The sequence below is a fragment of the Oreochromis aureus genome, linkage group 17, assembly GCF_013358895.1.
Source record: "Oreochromis aureus strain Israel breed Guangdong linkage group 17, ZZ_aureus, whole genome shotgun sequence".
Taxonomy (NCBI): domain Eukaryota; kingdom Metazoa; phylum Chordata; class Actinopteri; order Cichliformes; family Cichlidae; genus Oreochromis; species Oreochromis aureus.
The window spans coordinates 5,378,602-5,399,129 of record NC_052958.1 but is presented as its reverse complement, the minus strand read 5'-3'; the positions used below and the strand labels follow the sequence as shown (position 1 = coordinate 5,399,129).

Below are 20,528 nucleotides of genomic sequence, written 5' to 3'. Positions count from 1 at the left end.
AAGTCCACAGAATCCTCCAAGAGTTCTCCAACTCCTTTAAAAACTGTGGAGAAATGCAGGAGGCAAAGGATGCTCACAACAAACAGTGATGTGATTTTACTGGTTACTAGACTGTAAACTAAAACTAACTATGGCATCATTTGAAAGGGTCCTGACTTATGTTTTATTAAGTCAGGGCAGATTTAATGTTAAAACACCAAAAGCATTAAAAGTCCAAAGGCTGGTCTTAGCAGAGGAATCATAATCAGAGGAAAGACAGTCTAAAAAAATAAATAAATCTGGCAAATAGGAAAGTTCCCTGCCCCAAAGAGCTAATCACCAGCTAAACCAGCAAACATGTTGGCTAATTGTGACGCTGCTATTTCAGCTGTGTAGTAACAGGCTTATGTATACACTACCACATCAAAGATTAGGTAGATCTCCCTGTTTTTCTGGGCTAATGAAAGGTTCAAGTGACGGCACACGCACGGTACAAGAATCACTGTTGGGAAGGAAGCTTTTGAAACCATATTTTAAGGCAAAGACATTAAACTTTATTTTCTTGTTTATTTTGCTTTGTTAGGGTTTGTTTTGTTTTTTAATTTAACTAGTGATTTTACGCAGTTTTCATGACCCAGTGTCTACTGAAAACACAAAATTATAGCTTCGTCCCAATTCATTTAGCAAAGGCATAACGTCTCATAAAACACGTTACTGTTAAGGAGGACGTTCAAGATGATGCAGACTTCCAACTCATCCAGAGCTGGGCAATAAAATAATACAAAGAATTATCAACCAAAAATGTTTCTATAATATGAGACATGGTCAATATAAAGTTGACAGAACTCATTCAATCCGTGTTATGAGACACAACGAAAGGCCAATGAAAACAGTGCAGCGCTGAAAAAAAATCGTGGTTGAAGTCGAGTCCAAGCAGCAGCAGTGCTATTGTTTGAGATGCTACAAACCAGCATGTTAGCAGTGTGAGCGAAGACAAAATGACAAGAGAGCATGTTAACGAAAACTCAAGCGACAGTGATATCGAATATGACACCCCAACGGCACAACCCCAGAGTCAAAGCACGAGGACGTTGTTAAGGAAATCGGGAGCGTGGAGACAATTTGGCTATTTAACCTCGACCAAACAAGCAGAGCAGAGCACACACAAAAGCATGTTTCTACAAAGGCAGCTAACACCATTACAAAACACGACGCCGGTAACCACAGTCGAAAATGTCCGATTTAAGCAGCTGATTAAAGTAGCTGAGCCTCGTTACCAGCTGCAAGGCCGTAAACATCCCAAGTATAAACAGAGGGATGAACATCTGTGTTCGGATTGCTGCTCATGAACAAGTCACACATCTGATCCATATATGAGCCTCACTGCCCACTTCATTGAGACTGCACTTCATGTCCCCTTTGTTCCTCCTGGAGCATAAGTAGACCGCAGCCGAGTGTCAGTTTTGTTTATGTTCTCCTTCATTTTATTTGAAAGGTTTTTTCCTTTGTATTATCGCAGGGTTTTTACCTTACAATATAAAGCACCTTAAGGCAACATTTGTGGTGATACAGCGCTATATAAATAAAAGTGAATTGGATTTTTTGAATTTGTACTGAGGATATATACAAAATCATTTCAGTGTTCCTTTTTTCCTATTTATGGGGACATTTCTCAGCAATTGGAAACAGTTTGTTTCTATACAAAAAAGAAGAAAAAAAAACAGTATAGAGGTAGTTATTACAGCTACTTAATTTCTTTGAAACTGACCAAAGAATTTAGTTTTCCAGTTCACCGGTGTTCTTCTGTAACTCTTGAACCTTTTGCCTAGTCAGATTTAAGATTTTACTTTAATATATATAACAATGTTATTCATTTAAAATATAGCTCTACTATGTTAAACTTCTGACAGAAAATAAATAGCATTTAAACCAAGCTTAATCCTTTTCAAACCTCAAAAGTAAAAAGAAACCTTTAAGCTTGAAGGAAACACTGATATCGACTAAAAGAAATATTAGTAAATATATACATGACGCCACACAGCTGGACCTGCTAGAAATCCATACTGTGGTATACTGTATTGATCTTCATTGATATGAAGCTCTACATGAGAAGTACGTGAGATGACTGGATGACCCTGCCAATCAGAATCACGCAGTCCAGGAAACCAAAGATAAAAAATTACATGTATTTCTTCTGAGGAGTGGGTTCCTGGATGACTTCTCGCTAACATTAACTCATCCATTATTCACAGATGGGCCTCGCTCTGCCCGTGCCCTGCAAGTCTACAAGCCCCCATTAGCATTCACCAAACTGAGGGAAACATAAAAAAAGCAATGGAAATCTCTTCACTTGTAATTGCACTGCCGCTGTTTTACCTGCATTCTCCGAATGAAAGAAAGAGAGAGGATTGATTTTTGAGCAAAGGAAATGCCACCACCTTAACATACTTTTTTCTGTGAGAAAAAAAAAAACAAAAAAAGAAAAAACAAATGTACCTAATAAATAAGCCAAGTTCCTCCTCTGCTCCTATTCATGGAACCGGCTGGAAATTGATAAGGTCTTTGCACAGAGTGAACAGTATTGATTAGCGCTGCCAAATGACTCTGCCTTGCCTGTTCTTCAAGGCAAATGCAACGCAGAGCCAGTGACAGATAGCAGAATAGGAAATAGCAATCAGCTAAACAGCAATGGGCTAAGTCCATTGGCTAAATTGAGTGAAACGCATTAGAGCTTGTTCAGCTGATGGGAGCAGCTATTTATTCTCTTTAGTTCCTGCGCATCTTCCACTTAAAATTTCTCTCTTACCTTACCCCCAGTGACTTTAATTATATAGAAATTCAATACAGTGATCCAGTGCACAGCATGGGTCTGCTGGTTCAGAGACAGTCAGAGCACCGTGATGTGGGAAGGTGTCGATTACCCCAAGGCAACGTGTGCAGCAGCAGGTCGCAGGTTTTTTTAAAAAAAAAAAGTCCTTCAGACATCACACAGACCATTAAAATCGCAAAGCAAAAGAATGGATTCCTTTCCTTTCTGCTCCACAACACTACAACAAGTTGAAGACGACACTTGGGAGGCTGCTTTTCCTTTATTGCTACAATTTTATGGTGTGGAAATTTAAATCACAGCAGCACCAAAGTTGTCCAATCAAACTCAACTGCAACAGAAATATTATTTACTCACCAGATTTTTTTAAAAAAGTGGATATCATTGCCGTTGCATTCAAAATCCCATATTCTATGTGTACTATCACTCAACATACTTCTGCATGAATAGCAGTAATATGTACCTATTCAGGCACACTACTTAGCTTCTAACACAGTATAAAAAAGTGCATAGCATCCTTTGAAAAGTCGAGCTAATGCATTAATTCTTTTTAAAGAAACACCACCTCTGGTTAAAAATCAGTGAGTTGTGTCATCAGCTCTGTTGCGCTGTGACCCCAGCAAACACTTTACTGATGATTTTATGAGCTCAACTGCTAGTTTCAGGTCATAGGTTGATTCTGTAAAACTACTGTCCTGATTAAAGGCAGAGAGAGGGACATCACGTTGATATGTTCACCGTTTAAACTGCATTGTGGATTATTAATGACAATGTAGTTTCCTGAGCTTGGATTGTGTGTTCTCTGCTAACTATTTGATACATAAGAATCCTGTATATTATTTCAGGGGAACTAAAGAGTACATTAATATGTAATTTCAGCTGCAGGACTGGTTTCAGAACTACATTCTGAAAAACGCAAACAACAAATCTAAAAAGAATAGCAGGAAGTGTTAAAAACAAAATGATTTCCTGCACCCCGGTGCCAAATGTTTAATATTTTACATTAGATAGACATATTACTTTGTATTTATGGTTTTGTTTGTGTGGGTTTTATTGCATTCGTGTTTCATGTGCTTTGCAACTGATCTTAAAACTTTTTGGGGGGAGTTTATGTAATCATGACAGAAACTGGACCAGACATTACAAAAGATAAATAAATGCATTCAGAAAAGAGAGAAAAAAATACAATGCAATTGCTGGAATCTTTAAAAAAGCAGCATGATACAAATATTTGGAGATACAACCCCAAAAATTATGGGTTTTCACAAGTAAAAAGAAGAGATGGAAATGAAAAAACTATCTATATCTTTAGTAAAAACATCAATTTTAGGCATTTATGTTTCCAAGCCATTCATCTTGTGCCTGACACTGTGCCAGGAAACAATCTTCTGTCCTATTCAAAACTATTTTTTTCCTCCACAGTTCGCATTGTTTGGGGAATAGCTCATAATGCGATACTTCATGTTACTTCCAACACATAACGCTATCCTGATGCCACAGAAGCTGAGATCGATCTGCACAGCGGCCGCTCTCTCTGCGCTAGAATCGCCCCGCTCCTGTGGTTGTCCTCGGGGTACATCCTGTTTTGCAGGCTGGAGAAGTACTCCGCATATTGATTACCACGACTGCACGTCAAAGGGACCGGAGCATATTATTCTTATATTATTTTAACGCCTCCCCATTATAGGATGAATTTTTACATCTTTACCACTGGTGGCTGATCATATATCTGAATCTAGCACGAGGCTGCTTGCCACGACATCTACCTTTCAGACATGTAGAGCAGAATACCTGCACTGAGGTTATGCAGAAATCATCTGCAACGGTCCTTAAGGGTGAAATAGTTATCCTATGTGTACCTCCACATTCATTATGCTCCTAACAGCTTGTCAAAAGGTGTCTCTCCTCTTGCCTTGCACCCTTTGAACCTTCATTTGCACTGTCAGACAAAGAAATAGGTCCATGAATCTTGGTGATTCGGGCTTAATTAAACTATGTTATAGCTCACCTACCTGGCATTAATCTCTCCATAGGCTGCACAGAGGAGGGGAGTGAAGGGGCATGGGGCAGAAGTTGGCTAATGGTCTTTACATCCTGATTTTGCAGTGATTTTCAAAACGCCTCTGTCCTTTGTGGTCAAATATTCTGCAGGAACAGCTTGTGGGAGAAGGACTGCATTGCTTGTGTATGTATGTAGATACGCAGCAGTGTGTCCGAAGGGCAAGGTGCAAATATTTACTTACACCATGCAGCTAGCAGAACAAGGAAAGGTGCCCTACATCCTATAGAGAAAACGACCTCTATTGCTGCAATTCACTGTCTTCCAAACATTCCCCAGCAGAGAGCCGGACGACTACAGAATCCAAATTAGTTACCCCAACGTGAGCGCTGATGGTTTCTAGACCCACAGCTTGACTGTAAGGAGGACGTATGCACCACACTGGTTCTGTACATGAAAATACAATGAACCAACCTTCCAGTATCACACATTCTAATTACTCCTGGCTTAAAAGGCTTCCTTGAGCTGAGAACTGCATGAGGAAATATATAAATCTATAATCCATCTGTAAAATCTACTCCGAGGTGACGCACTATTCTTCCACAACAGTCTTTAAATCCTGATTTTTTTTATTTTTGCCATTTCCTAAATGAATATTACACAACCATACTGCAATTCCCAAGAAGTCATTGCTAAGGAATAAAACTCAATTTCCCACAGTGGGCAGAGATGGAGAGGGCAAAATGAGCATAGCTGACGTACAGGCTAAATTGCAGATGTCGTTTCATTAGTGCGAGGCTAGCTCATCTCTCAAAAAACATATAACTCTCTAGGGCATCTCTTGTGCATTATGAATGAGACAGCCGAACCCAAACTCCACTGGAATAAATTAAAGGCATTTCGTGACATTTCGAAAATTAATCTGTTGTTTTTGCTCAGCGGGCACTTGTCAAAATGAAGGGCGGAGAAGTTTCTGCAACTGTCCCGGAGGTGACGAGGGACTAGCTGTCGGCGTCACTTTCACTGAACAAAGTTAGCAATGCAAACAAGACACTTTTAGCTGACAAATTTGTCACTCCTCGCTATACATCATAATATCTAGAAGAGGAAAAAAAAACTATAAGGACATTTCTTTTAAAGAGGTCTCTGGAGAGACAAAATTAAAGCAAAACCTCTGTTTAAAGTCAATTCACCCCACAGGCAGTTATTTCAAAGCACATATAGAGAAGTGAAAGAGGGGACCCTGTGGAGACCAGTAAAACATCTCATTATGTTATAATGTTCTTTAGACTTAACATGATCAGTATCGTGGGTGTTTTTCATGTTGGACACAGATCTCAACGGATTATTCTGGAGGGACAGACCCAACCTTGGAAGAAGCCATATTTCTTAACACCATTAAAAAAAACAAAAAAAACCCACCTGTAACAACTCAAGGGCAAGTGCTGCAAGTCTCTTCTCTGTGGCTACTGTATTCCATTATGCATGAACTTACAGGAGTTCACTTTGTCTTGGGTGGAGTTAAGCTGGGGACCACAGGGGGTGATTAGAACACCATGTACCTTATGTTGAACACCCACAACAGCTCCTCTGATGGGGGGGAACGCCCGGAGGGAGCGAATGCTCAGTGACTCTTGAAACGTTCAAAGGGCGCAATATGTTTTATCGTGTTTATATTTCATTAAAACTTATTTAACCAGCCAAGATAACCCAAAGTGTTACACAACCAAACTCTGAGAGCAGTATCAAGGGGACATAAAGGTCACGTCAAATGAGCGCAAGGCGGAGTTTTCCAGTGCATTCACTCATGTACCGTCGCAGACAGCGGCTTCACTGAGCAGACGGGGCTGGCTGCCTTGATAAAGGCCACCTCAACTGTGCTTATTAAAGCAGGAGAGAATGTGTCTTTGTCACCTCTCTGACCCAGATTCTCTCTGGCACATACATGTGGGTCACAGGATCACTTCCTTAACATTTAGCTAGTTCAGACATTGTTAAAGACAGAGGCCTTTTTTAATAAATTCCAGGGTTTGCAGCACTGTAAAGACAACTTAATCCTACTTCTAAATTATTAAGAAACCAGCATTAGAACACAGCCTCAAGTATTTTCCTCATGAACAAGTGTTTCTAATCAAGTGACAAAGCCACTGGCCACAGCGATTCTAAAAGAAGTAAACTGAGGAATTAACTACCAGGTCAAGATGAGAAAAATAAATAATTCTATTGGAAAAAAAAAATCTGTATTTTTAAATCTAACATTTATTATGTGACCTTAATGACCTTCCTGTCTGAGTCCACTGGCTGCATCAGCTGAGGCAGGTGAAGTAACATTGTTTTCTCCATAAATCCAGTGTACTTTACTTTTAGTTATAGTTTCCTGAAGTTTCTGAAGACCTTTTAGATAAAGAGCTGACAGCCCCTATGCACATGAAACTGAACCTTATATCCATGAAGTGTGTGAGAACAGTCTGTACTCTGACATACGGCTGTGGGCAGGGTTCACACCTGCTCTCAGATCAACAGGCTGGCTTGAATGTGGAGGACAATGACACTGACAACCTTTATTTCTTCTTTTTGGTATTATGCAAACAGATCTGTTTGAGCATTGTTGGTCATTTGTTGGTTCTAACAATTTATAATTCGGCTCTCAGACAGCTGTAAACTTGAAACCCAGTTCTGGTTTGTTCTTCTAGCAGTGTTGTGGCTGCGTGTTTCATTGTGTTTCTCCTTCCTCTGAGTTTCTGATCTCTGAAAAGGTCTAAATCTAGTTTTATTTACTACTGGTACCTCAACATTTTTTAATTATGTCACATACCAATTCCAAAAAGGATATATATATAGTCCACAGATTGAGATACTTTGGCTCAAAAAAGCAAACGGTACCCTCTGTTTCTGACTATATAATTTTAACAAATTTAACAACATATCACCCAGTCTTTGTTTTATTTTATCTAAAACCATGCTCTTTCTTTAAAAACCTGAACAATGCCCAATCACACCAATGTGATTTATTTTAACACTGATTTCCAGCAATTTTACAAAGCGCAGACAAATCATATCAGCCTGCAAATAGGAACATGAGATCATAAACCACAAAGGGCTTTAACAAATGACACATTTCCTCCACTAAGGCAAAAGGCCGAGGTAGAGCCTCATCAGAGGTGCTGCTTGTCTCTGTTTGTCAGCAGGACTGTGCAAAACACTACCAATTTAATGAAACTTGGCAGAGAGGCAGAGCACAGGCATAGGAAGAACCCATTAGATTATGCTGCTGATCCAGATCACTTTCTTAAAAACTGTGAGAGAGTGCAGTGCATTGGCAAAGAGCGTGCTCTGCAAGTGTGCCATTCCAGTTTGTCTCTTAATTTGCAGGACTTGTTGAGCCTTGCTGAACAGATAACAGTTTCTCTTCTTTTTTTAGCTTGTTAGACCTTAAACACTTAGGAGACGAGCAGCATTCATTAACAAACAAGGTGAGACCAATGTTCAATTTCAATATTACATGAATTTTTGGATGCAAGCACACTAGTAATGCTCACTGAACCCTTTTTGTACGCTAATTAAACATAATTTACCTCAATTTAAAAAGGGTTTCAGCTTCTAATGAAAATTGCTGCATAACCCAAGATGTTAAATAAGAAAACAAATCCTGAGGAACACACTTTATTGTGTTCAGAAAGCCTAATGTAAGAAACAGCACATGTGATAAGATGCTCTGTCCCTCGTTTTTGTCTGGACTGACAACCTAAATAAGGGTTTTGTTCAGGGCTAGGCAGTTGGATGGCAATTTTCTTGGATGATTTGTATTGTTTTAAATTAAGTTTTTAAGTGAAACTGCTACATAATTGCAAGTTTTTCATAGACGACAACAGAGATCAAACGACAACCTAGATTCCCTTTCTAGGTAAGCTAGCTGCATGTTGCTAGTTTTTTCCACCAGCACTGCCACATGTTACAGGTTGTGCATCCAAATGATTTCACAGCATATGTTACCTCCATTTGCTCATTTAGATGCTGCAAGAAATCCTGGATCTGTCAGCTTCACCTACGTTTCCGGGCTTTCGAGTCTTGCTTCGTTCAAAACAAAAATAATCTCAAAGCGGAATTTTTGTTGCATTTTCCACAAAGAGCGGGTTATTTGTTGGGTTATCACCTATTGGGATCTCGAGTGGGCACAAAGTATATAGTCAAGTGCCACCAATACAATCATCCAAGCATGACAAAGGACTGAAAGACTGAAACAACAGAGCTCAGGAGCTCCTCTCAGCAAGGGAGGACTCACTATAAACAACCAAGTAATGAAAAAAAAAAAATCAAATGGAGCTCCTATGAGGAAGTGTGCACACATATGTGATTGTAAATGTGCATGTCAGAGTGTGTACTTGCACCCCTTCCATGTCTGCCTGTCTACCTGCCTGTCAGTCAGTCTACCTGCCTGTGTGCACAGTTCTGTGAAGGCCAGGAAGAAGAATAGAAGACAGCGGGAGAGGGAAGAAGTGCTGTCAGTCAGTGTTGGATGAGCAGGGAGCTGATGGGAGCAGGAGGGAAGACGGTTGGCGGGCCGGAGCCATGCACTATTCAGGCATCGTTCAGTCGGAGCGCGACCACTGGGGCAAAACAGCAACACACATATTCACGCACGTGAATACCACACACACACACACACACACACACCCCTAAACACACCTGGCCAAAGAGTTGTGTTCTGCAACAGAAGCTTCCAGAAGCTTCTTCAGCAAATCCAAACTCAATCCTGCGAGCACTTAGCTTTCCACATACATCAGCTTAACATAAAGTCAACCTACAAACACCAATTTGATGAAACTTTGAGCCTCACCTCCATCTTAAAGGCACAGTATGCAATATCTGAAGTTATTAAATAAGCAAAAATAATGTTGTACTCATAAATATAAAGTGATTAATATATAATTAGTTCTTCCAACTAACTGATGTGCTCTCATAAACTTAGAATTAATCCATTAAGAATTATGTAGGAGTGGGCTTCAATCTGCTGAAGCCACATTGTTGCACCACCATCTTGAATACAATGGCCAAGATGGACATCATCACCATTTTGCTTAATTATCTATGTGACTAGAGACCAGCCACATATGTACTACACCGAAGGCAGAGGAGAGAATCCGCAGCTGTTCGTGTGCAGTAGAGGTAAATTTACACTCATAAGTTGCATCTTCACATTCAAGATCAGATGTTTTATCATCTGAGAAAGAGTCCCCTTCATGAATGAAGTAAAAACATGAAGAAGACACCACGCCACTGGCATCTGGATAAAACGTCATCCTCTTCCCCCTCACCTCTTACTCACCACTTCCTGAACTAGCGTCATGCTACTGACACACGAAAACGTGTTTTTTTTCTCGATACTGTCACAATTACTTACAGTCAGCAGATTAGATGTCCAACCCGCTGACAACAAGCCAACTAAAAAACAACAACAGTTATAAGCTAACTTTATGCCAGCTAATTTTAGGCTCCAGTTTCCTACTAAAAAAAAGAAAAGAAATCACATGGCAGTGTCCGAGTGCAACAATGTTAGAAAGTTACACTAACATTGCCTAACAGCAGCTAACAGCAGCTAATGACAGCTAACAGGAGTGCAGAAAAGTTCAGGATATCCTTTACACCTCACCTCAGTATTGTTGTCATCGGACAGAAGTGAGCATCACTGACTAATCGATTCCGTATCGACTCATTTAACAAAGGTTTTACAGCCTCTTCCAAAATAAACAGAGTAAATGATGCATGGCAGTTGAGGTGATCGCCCACACTCACTACAGATGAACGTTGGCCACCACTGTTTATCCTACAGTGGCCACTGTAGCTAGGGATTTACACTTGAACTGGGAGGTGTACGAAAACAACTGTTGACTGAATCTACAATCTACTAACCTATAGTGGTGAGATTTACACACATTAAGTACCAGTACAATTTATTTCTTAAATCTTTCCTTCATGTGTGTAGTATTAAACGTAAAGCTTATAAAGCACATTTTACAATGGTGTTTCCCAAAGTACCTGTTTTGGGAAATACCTCAGTGATAAAGTCAGCGAATGCAATAGCTTCTCGAGGTTATTATTCAAGTCATCTGAAGATATTTAGTCACTGAGGTCAGAAAAACAATACAATCAGGACAGACACCTTTATCACAGAGTATATTAAAAAGTTAAGCTCCCCTCCTATAAACCTTGAATGCTATGAGAGAGTCCTGAATGGTCTAACTCATCTAAAGGACAAAGCGATAGCGCCAGGGAGCAGACAGCTCGTAAACTAATGGGACTCTTGTAAAAAGATACTCCCTCCCTGGATTATACCTGCTCAGGAGACCTGATGGATGGCCCAGATGGCTGGGAGAGGACACGGAGCACAGATGAGCGTACAGGTGTGACAGTGTGTGTGTGTGTGTGTGTGTGTGTGTGTGTGTGTGTGTGTGTGTGTGTGTGTGTGTGTGTGAGTGAGAGAGAGAGAGAGAGAGAGAGAGAGAGAGAGAGAGAGAGAGAGTGTTCTTTTGCATGAACACAGAGAATTTGTACAGTTAATTCCCCGAGGTTTGCCTTGCCTTTAAGTGTTTTGGGTGAAACACTTTCAAAAATATCTGGCCTGGTGACACCAGTCATATTAAATTGCAGGTAAGTTAGTGTTGCAGGCAACATTTCTGTTGACTGAAAGAGCTGCTGTCCACAAATATTTATAGATTTTACATTCAGATTTAAACAATAAACTACCAAACTGCAATAGTTAACAGTGAATACTCCTCATTAAAGTGCTTCAAAACAAAATCTGAAACACACGCTGACCACTGCAGAGGAAGGCTTTGTTTTCTTTTGGCCTAGAGCAAAAGTCTGAGGTGAAACTGATCCTGTAAAAGGGGACCTGTTATGCTTATGTCCAGCTCCACGTTTTTATTCTCGAATTCTCGAGCAGCTCAGGCGGATTTACAGTTCAGAATAATTCGCCTTTGGTCAGGCTGCTCAGTTTATCCTCAGTCTGAAACAGGTCAGCACAGCATATGTCACTTCCTATGTGAGTTGACTATTCTAAGGATATTCATATCAGGTATATATGACAGATTATAGAGCCAAGAGCAGAACAAACAGTGGGAAACAGCCTGAGCTTTTGACTCACAGGGATTACTTGCATTTGCTGACCTCATTATTTAAGATTGTGTCCATGTTTAATGTCAGCATCCACCACCGGGGCTGTCAAACACAATAAGCATCGATTCTAAATCCAGAAATCTACTTTTTCCTTTACTGCAGAATAAATGGTTAATTAAAAATATACTGAAAGTTTCTGCAATAGTAAAAGGTTATCAATCTGCTTTATAAGTCGCTGGTTTTTTTTTTTATTCACTGTATATGGTTTTTGAAATTAAACCTGACACTTAATGGGAACCTTTTTTATCTCGATTTAGCCTTAAGGAAGTAAAAGAAAGCCTGTTAAGGAGCGCTGTGTTATTAATCATGAATCAAATTACTACACAACTAGGCTGTGGGCAGAGCTATAATGGAGAATTGTCACGATTTTAAATGTAAGTTAGTAAATGGATTAATTTAGATACTAAATTAAAGGGTGAAGCTGATGGCTGCGGATGTATATGTCTGCACGGCGTGCACATAAAGCAGAAATTTCTCAGCAGCTGGGAGAGAACTGTAAGAGCTGAGGTCTGTTCAGTCAAGCTTCCTAAAAAGAAAGAAAGGGAGGATGAAAAACTCACCTGGAAGACCACATGGTGTAACATATGAATAAACTAAGCCAGACAATCTGTGAGGATACTGACACAGGAGACAGCTGGTGGTTGGATCAACCTTATCAAGTCAGGTGTTACGCCTGGGGACATGCTAGGAGGCAGCACGCACAAACGAATGTTCATTCACTGACTGACACAGCATACAATTTTAAAGCAAAAAGGGGAAATAAGAAAACACAGAGTCTTAAAAATGTAGTATTTCTCACAATATCTCTCACAGCTTTTAAATAAAATTCTTTAAATAGATTTTATTGGCATCTCATCAGAATGAACATGGAGCCTCCTCTCTTTGCAGGATGGCCAGTCTGAAGCTACATCGTCTCTTTTTTGAATTTTTTTTTTTTTTTTTTACACTTGCCGAGCCCGTGACACACACCTCTGGAAGTGTCACACATGGTCAGTCCTTTTAGGCAAAGCTTTAAGACCGAGCTGAATTGAATTACATCGCCAATTCACACTTTGATAGCGTCTATTAACTTTGCAGACGGTCCTGATGGTAAGCCTATCATATGGTGACTGCAGTGTAACGGGATTGCAGATTGTAGCACTACAAAGTGCGGAGCAAGCAAAGCGTGGCAGAAAGTAGCAGGCCTCCAAACCGCCGCTGCTGCAATGAGGCTGATGGTAGTCGGGCGCTGAAATGCTGCAAGAGTAACAAAGAGCTGCAGCACCCCCAACAGAGGGTAGAGACACACCGACAGGCAGCAAGGTAATGGAAGCAAGTGTGTTCCTGCACACTGAGCAGCCGTTTGGTTTGTTTCGTTCCTCTTTCTTAATGTTAGATATTGGTTTGTTTATGTTGTATATGTTTCTGTAAGTTATTTGCAGTGCTGCTGACCCACAGATCTCCGGCGTGTGTGGGAGTACGTGTGTTAACTGAACACATATACTGACCAAATACTGAGCAAACAAAAATAAGAAAAAAAGAAGTAGAGAAAGACTCAAAAAAAGAAAAAGAAACGATGAAAAGGTGGAAGTGAAAGGATAAACTGCCAAAAAAGAAAAAGAGGAGAAAAGACCATTGCCATAGCAACAGCAGTATTTCTGCCATCCAGCAATAACTGCTTGATGTCAGATGCCAGCTCTTGGTCTTAAAATTTATTAAAAGAGAAAGATATGCATAAAGTCTGTAAAATTGTGGCTTATAGTGTCTCCCAGAGAGTGACTTAGAGAGAGTGTACAATATTAAATACAGTCTCTAAACACATCACACACACACGCAAATGTTCAACACCACAACGCGCCATATAGCAGTGCATTTGTCAAGATGTTTACCCGCATCATAAACAGCTGGATGTTTCATGGACTGTTACTAATCACCAATCAACAGCTATTAGAGCTCCGTGAGCAAAAAGTTCCATGAACTGTGGAGCCGTGGTAATGATCGAAGAACTTGAAGTTCCTGTGGCCCACGTGGCTCAAAGAGACTTGTTCCGACGAGTCATCAGTTCTCTGAGTTTGCCACTGCCGGAGAGGCTCAGGCGGCTCCTCTACGTGCACCCACAGCAAAGCAGCTAAGGTGGAGCTAACGTGCTACTGTGGGCTAACAGGCACCTTTCACAAACAGCTGTAGCCGCAGCTGCCAGTACTCCTCAGCCTTCTATTAGGTGCACCTATGGTATGAATTTGAAAATCCTTGGTGATTTTCAGAAAAGTTCACCTTTGACCTTGACCTTGAGGCCGAGATCACTGCAATTCGTACTGGTCCGAGATTTTTAGAAGATACACCTATGGCATCAATTTCAAAATCCCACGTCACCTTGTTCTCAAGTTATCGAACTCACAAAGCTAAGTGTCCAGACTGCCCCCACGCACGCTGACAAAAGAATAAAAAAATCTGTTTATTTGACGGTGACTAATTTTAATCATTCCCATTAAAGCTTTCATTAAAGCAGTCTGAGGTGATCCCAACAATGAATCCATCAGTGCTTATAAATAGCCATAGTAACTGTTTTGTCAGTTCTGAAGCATTTGTAAAAGAAACAAGATCATTTAATAAGCCGTTTGGAGATGTTTCAATATTTTCTGATATAATGAATAATTTGTATCACTGGTTTTTGGGCTATTGAGCACCATGGGGTACAAGTATTTAATTTTTCAGTATTAGCTTACACTTGATTCATTTATCATGAAAATAATTAATGGTTGAATCTCTTGTTCCATTTCTCTAAAACAGATGGAAAAAATAAGTACATTTTAGTTTTAAATGGCTCAGCCAAAAGCTCATCATCATTTGGGTTCACTGAGATGCGATTTGTGTTGAATCTGAAGTACAGCTCAAAAAAAAAAAAAAGACTCTATTAACTCACTAAATATATTTTTTCACTGTGGAAAAAAATTCAGTGTTTCACATGTAACATGGAATGTGAAACTCCAAAAGTTCTACTCTGTAGTAGACGGGACTCATTTTTTCCCCCTTTCCCCCTCAGTTCTGTCTAAAATAGCTTCCCCCTCGCTGTGCATACAGTGGGTGCTGTGTTCAGGTTCACTCAACAGACCGGCTCGCCTCAGGACATCAGGAATAATTAGCAGAGTTCAACCTGACATCAATCACCCTACTCCTACAAGCGTACAGGTCATCACCTTCTACATGACCTTACATGCTAAACAGACTGCTGTCACAACCTGTCGCAAGGTTCAATGAAAAGAGAGAGACAGACAGTTAAGAGAGAAACTGACAGCGGTGTTAAAGTTCTGAATGCAAAAGAGATCCTGAAGCAAGTTGATCAAGAAAAAGAAATAATGTACTGACAGGTGAAATATTTATATAAAATGCATCTAAACTATTTTTTGGCCAATACCAGTAGTACATAGCTAAGTATTAAGTTGTGGGACCAATGGTGCTGGGTTGTGCACCAAGTCACACACATCTCTACATTTGGTCTCTAGAGGCTGGCAGACCAACCATGTCAGGTGGCTTGGCCCCAAAACATGGCTGCCTCTGCAATTAATTACACCATTCAAGCGAGCAACCAGCCAATGGATCATCCCAGCCCTCGTCCTTTGAGCTCAAGGACAGTCGGTCAAATTTCCCTTTCACACCAGGGGGTGTCATCCCCACTGAAACAGTCTACTGGTATGTATGTGCGAATTGTATGAGCATTAATGCGTCCCAGGCAGCAAGCAGAAATAATGACCTGCCCTTAAAGGACAAGGAGTGGTATCTGTCTGGTCATCTTACTTTTAAATGAAAACTTCTTAAATTGTAAAAAAAAAGAAAAAAAGGAGCTGTAAAAGTCTTTGAAAATAATCTAAGTAACGCCGAAAGAAAAACATCCAACTGTGAGCACACAGTGATATTATTTACCTATGTGTTTACAAGAGGCTTAAATTCCATCAGATGCTGGCAATTTATTTTTTTCTTTTTGTATTCTCATCTATATCCCATTCTTTGGCGCTGCAATGACCCAATTTCCCCATGGGGATCATTAAAGTTTCATCTTATCTTATCTTATCTGCCCCATCCTTCTCCCCTCCCCTATCACCTCTCAGCACCCCCCTTCTCCTCCAATCCTTCACTTAATTATGTCCTGTGAATGAAGTTCATCTTTCATGCTGCCAGCAGCCGGCAGCGTGGCTCGCCCGTTCTGGGGTATCTAATCATGGTGCAGGGACTAAACTAAATTTAGACAGTCAGCATGTGATGCCTGGCAGGCCTTAATGGGGGCTGACATCTCAAGACACTCTGCTGATGTGCAAGATACACTTTTCCCGAGCCGACCGCAACCGCTGTTGACTAACACTGATGACTTGTGAACCAGTTTGTTAGAAAAGTTTTCAAGGGGTGAAGAAGTGTGCTGACGAAGGCTATTCAAGCCTAATGAAATCCTACATTTACATTTTAGGACCGTAGCTAATGCCCACTGTGTGTGTGTGTGTGTGTGTGTGTGTGTGTGTGTGTGTGTGTGTGTGTGTGTGTACACATTAAAGCAGTCTACATGTGCAAAGTTAAGCATCCGCAAAGTCATCCAAGGGACACTAATTTGCACACTTTGATTCAAACTGCAAGTCAACCAGCACCATGTATTAAGCAATTAGGTGCTGAGAATGCAGATTAATGTAACAATTAAGATGTGATTGCAAACAATAATGATGGCAATAGCACAAATTTACTGAGAACGATTACATTCGAAGTAAACTGGATAAAACACTGCTGAAAATTAAAGCCTGAATAACAACAAGTATGTGTGCCCACTGTAAACATAGACTGTATATAAAAGATGGTTGTAGGCACTACGATGTCCTTATTTTGCATACTAATATTTTTGACCAAACTTGCAAATGACTTTTTGCTTGTTAGTTTTTGAAGACAGAAGTAAATATATTTGGATGCAAAGGTGGAGTCCTAGGTTATTAGCTAATGCTAGCTAGCTTGATGCATTGACATGATTCATGGATACATCTCACAGGATATTTCATATGTGATCATTAGTGCTAGCATATTAATTAAATATACCCAAAGGCACCAGTACAACATAGAGGGGCTTAAACCTAATAATGCACATCTTAAAGCATAAATAAAATTTAAAGGGATATAAAAATTGAATTTATAGTTATTATAAGGAGGGATATTAGGAGGGAAATGACTTATAAAGAGCTTTTTTGGCCCCAGCATGTTTATTTTTGTTGTAAAATATATATGGACGTTTGTAGAGATTGACTTGCTTTTGGAGCCAGGTTAGCCAAGCTCCTGCCTTTTTAGCTCCCTCAACCTGTTATTACTCAACAACTGTTTTGAAAATTACTTTCCTTATTTTCTTTCAAGCAGCCTCAAAATTCCAGTATCAGTTGGCCTGTAATTCAAATGTTTCCAAGAAAGATAATATGAATGCAGGATGTCGTTTAATGTGAAACAGGTCGAGAAAGTGTTGATTTTGCACCAAGAGCAAAACAGTAAATCACCAAGGCACAAACAGTAGATGAGAAAAACAACAAGGAAATTACTCAAATGTGATCAGGTAAAGAAAAACCTGAATAAAAGGTTTGTCCCTAATAATACACTGTCTCAAATACACGTTGAAAGACTTTCGGTTGCGGTAAATTAAGACCACAGTCGTCATTTGAAAATGGAAGGCACAGTATTTAAACTGTGTCATTTCTGCACTGAAATACGTCTGACACAGCTTTTTGCATTTAGCGTATTTAGTGTATTTAGACAGACACATAACCAATTCTCCTCATAAGCCTTGCAGTTTGGGGTTTGTTTGTTTTTTTTTTTTAATTCACCACAGTGGCCTCACTATATTTTGTCAGCCACATTCAACAAACACATGCACACAGCTTAAATACACAAAAACAACCCAAGAACATCAGGTGTACGTCTTTAATCTCAACAAGGGTCTAAAAGCAAAAGGGCTTTTAAGAGACATTTGACTTTTACAGTTCATCCTGCACCAATAATCCACACGAACTCAACCGCTTTTAAAAGTCTCTGCTCTTACCAAAGGTAACCTCAGGTCAAACTAAGGCGGAAGACAAACAGCTACAATTTTTGGTCATTAGTTTACTCTTCAAGGTCAATATGTGTTTTTTTTATTATATACTGTGATACTCAGAGGGTAAAAAAGCAAGATAATTTAACAACAATTACAATCATAGTATTATTATTATTATTATTAGTATTATTATTATTATTATTATTTTGGTAACAATGCTACATCAAGCAGAAATTTCTGCAGTTCCTCTAATAACCAGTTACAGCAGGCTAAAATTTTAACAAATGGAAAAAATGAAAGACATTGGACTTATGTTAAAAAAAAAAAAAAAACCTCCAGCCACAACATTTTAATGATGATACCCTGATACAAAAGAACTGAGTTGGTCTCTATAGGTTTTCCCTGTGGTACAACAACTCCATTTTGGGTGCCATGTTTACTACTTGTTTCTTAACAACTCACTGATTTGGATTTTATCAAAGGTAACTGACAGACCTATATACGCTGAGACAAGCAGCTCTAATCCTCAGCTTGGCCTCACTTAAGTCATTACGTATGTATTTTTCACAGTTCCACATCTAACCTTTTTTTGTCAAATAATGTTTGTGGTCCAGTGTTTTGTTCTTCACGAATGACTGACACATGTTCGTCCAATCCTGAATACAACTGCAGACACCTCAGTAAAATGTGGGATTTTTCTGCGTTCAGAAAACGCTGCTTTCCCACCTTGCTGTGATTTAAACCATTGCTATAACAACTGCATTAACTCCACAAATTCAGAGGCAATGTTCTCCATCCAAAATCACAGACATTTCATCACATAATATGCTGCAAATTGCAGACTAGTCACTGGATGGATCTCAACACTCAGCATTCTGCACTCAGATAACTTGTTTGATGACTACTTCGATGTAACTTAATTACCTGAAACAAGGGAATCGATGCAACAAGTTGATGTGCACAAGTTGCCAAAAGTTAGTTACAAAGGACACAAAGTCAAATGCAAAAAGTCCACAAGGATTTCACGGCCACTGGGGTAAGCAGTGGTAGCAAACAACATCTCTTGGGTTGGATAAACAATAAAGGCCTGTCGTTTGGTTAGAACAAAGGCCTGTCATTGGCTTTTGTTGTTGGGGTATTTTTCCCCCCTTGTAATCTGCATGTCCAGATGGCTGGATGACTTTCTCCCTCGCAGCATTGTTAAAAGCACGACACAGCTGGCAGACAGAGTGGAAAGCAAAAGAGTGCAAGGAAATGAAAACGTGAAAGAGTTCAGGGAACAAAAGAAATAAGGCAACGCTAGAGAGAGACAGTAATAGTGAGACAAGTGAACTAAGTAAGAGAACACATTGTAACACTGACAGATGGAGACTGGTGGATTAGTTTCTCTTACCCAGATCTGTGTTGGGTCCTGCCAACAACTGTTTGAACTTATCTAGGCGGGACGCTTCCCTCTCGGTCATGGCTGGAGTGCCAGATGTGTTCTGGTCAGCCATGCGAGCCACTAGAGGGATGACAGGAGGCCGATGGGGCAGAGACCGCTGTCTGTGGAGGGCTGCACGCTCACCTGCTGCATCTGGTGGAAGGAGAGAGATGAGAGAAATTAGGGCTGCATAAACACACAAACACACATCCAAAGGATTGAGACGATGCAGCTCTACATCATGCAGACAAGACGGAATATGTGATGAAGGTCTACGGCTTGCTGCTACATTAAAGAAAACATACATCCACATGTAAAAAGGGACTGATGGCTTTTATCTTCATCAAACTCCTAGAGAAAAATCTCAACTGCAAAAGTTGTGTCTACTCAAAGATCACTTTTTGCTATTTAAAAATGCTCTGCCTCCTGAATTCGAATGTGAATGAGCATTCGCTTCACTTTAATTTGAGCTGTGGTAAGCTGACACCGTGTCTGGCAGCAATAGGTAGCTGTACGGTGATAACAAGTTAAACAGCAGGCGAGATAACGTGAGGTTGCTGTGAACAGCAGACAAAGTTAAATTGAAGAGCGGCTTTTTCAAGCTAATTGAGTTGATATCAAATTACAGAACCGTTTACTTGCACTCACTGCAGCCTGAGAACCTTTCTGCCTGCTGCACCAATCGACTACATGTGAGAAAAGTCCGTGCGGTCCAATCAGATGTGTACTGTGCGCTTCCTGTCCTGTCACCTCCATCAAACTAAACTAAACATTTACAGCAACGATAACAAGGGTTGTCATGGCAACAGATTTTCATGCAGGATTAGTGTGGCCAAAAGACAAGGATAATAGTGTGACACCTAAATCTGTCATATCACCCAGAACTTTCCTTTTTTCTTTTCGTAATTTTATGTTTTAATTGCTAAAACAGCAACGCAGTGCAGCGACTCTCTCAGGCCAAACTGTGAGCCCATCTGCAAGTGAAGCCAGTTTAACTGAGCAGCTAGCTTTAGCTCGGAGCTCTCTGCAAGAGACGAGCAGAAAAGCCACGTGAAGAGCAGACAGAAAATCTGTCATTAAACTAAAAATCAAGTCC

At 40.1% G+C, this 20,528-nt stretch overlaps 1 protein-coding gene across 3 annotated transcripts in view; it reads right to left on the bottom strand.

Annotated features, from left to right (window-relative positions):
• Positions 1 to 20,528, bottom strand: part of tbc1d22a (TBC1 domain family, member 22a) — a 157,359-nt gene that overhangs the window by 123,066 nt on the left and 13,765 nt on the right. For all 3 annotated transcript variants that reach the window (XM_039601206.1, XM_031758505.2, XM_031758503.2), the window contains exon 5: positions 19,403 to 19,585. In XM_039601206.1, the coding sequence (XP_039457140.1) occupies positions 19,403 to 19,585 (183 nt within the window). The remainder of the gene's footprint in view (positions 1 to 19,402; positions 19,586 to 20,528) is intronic.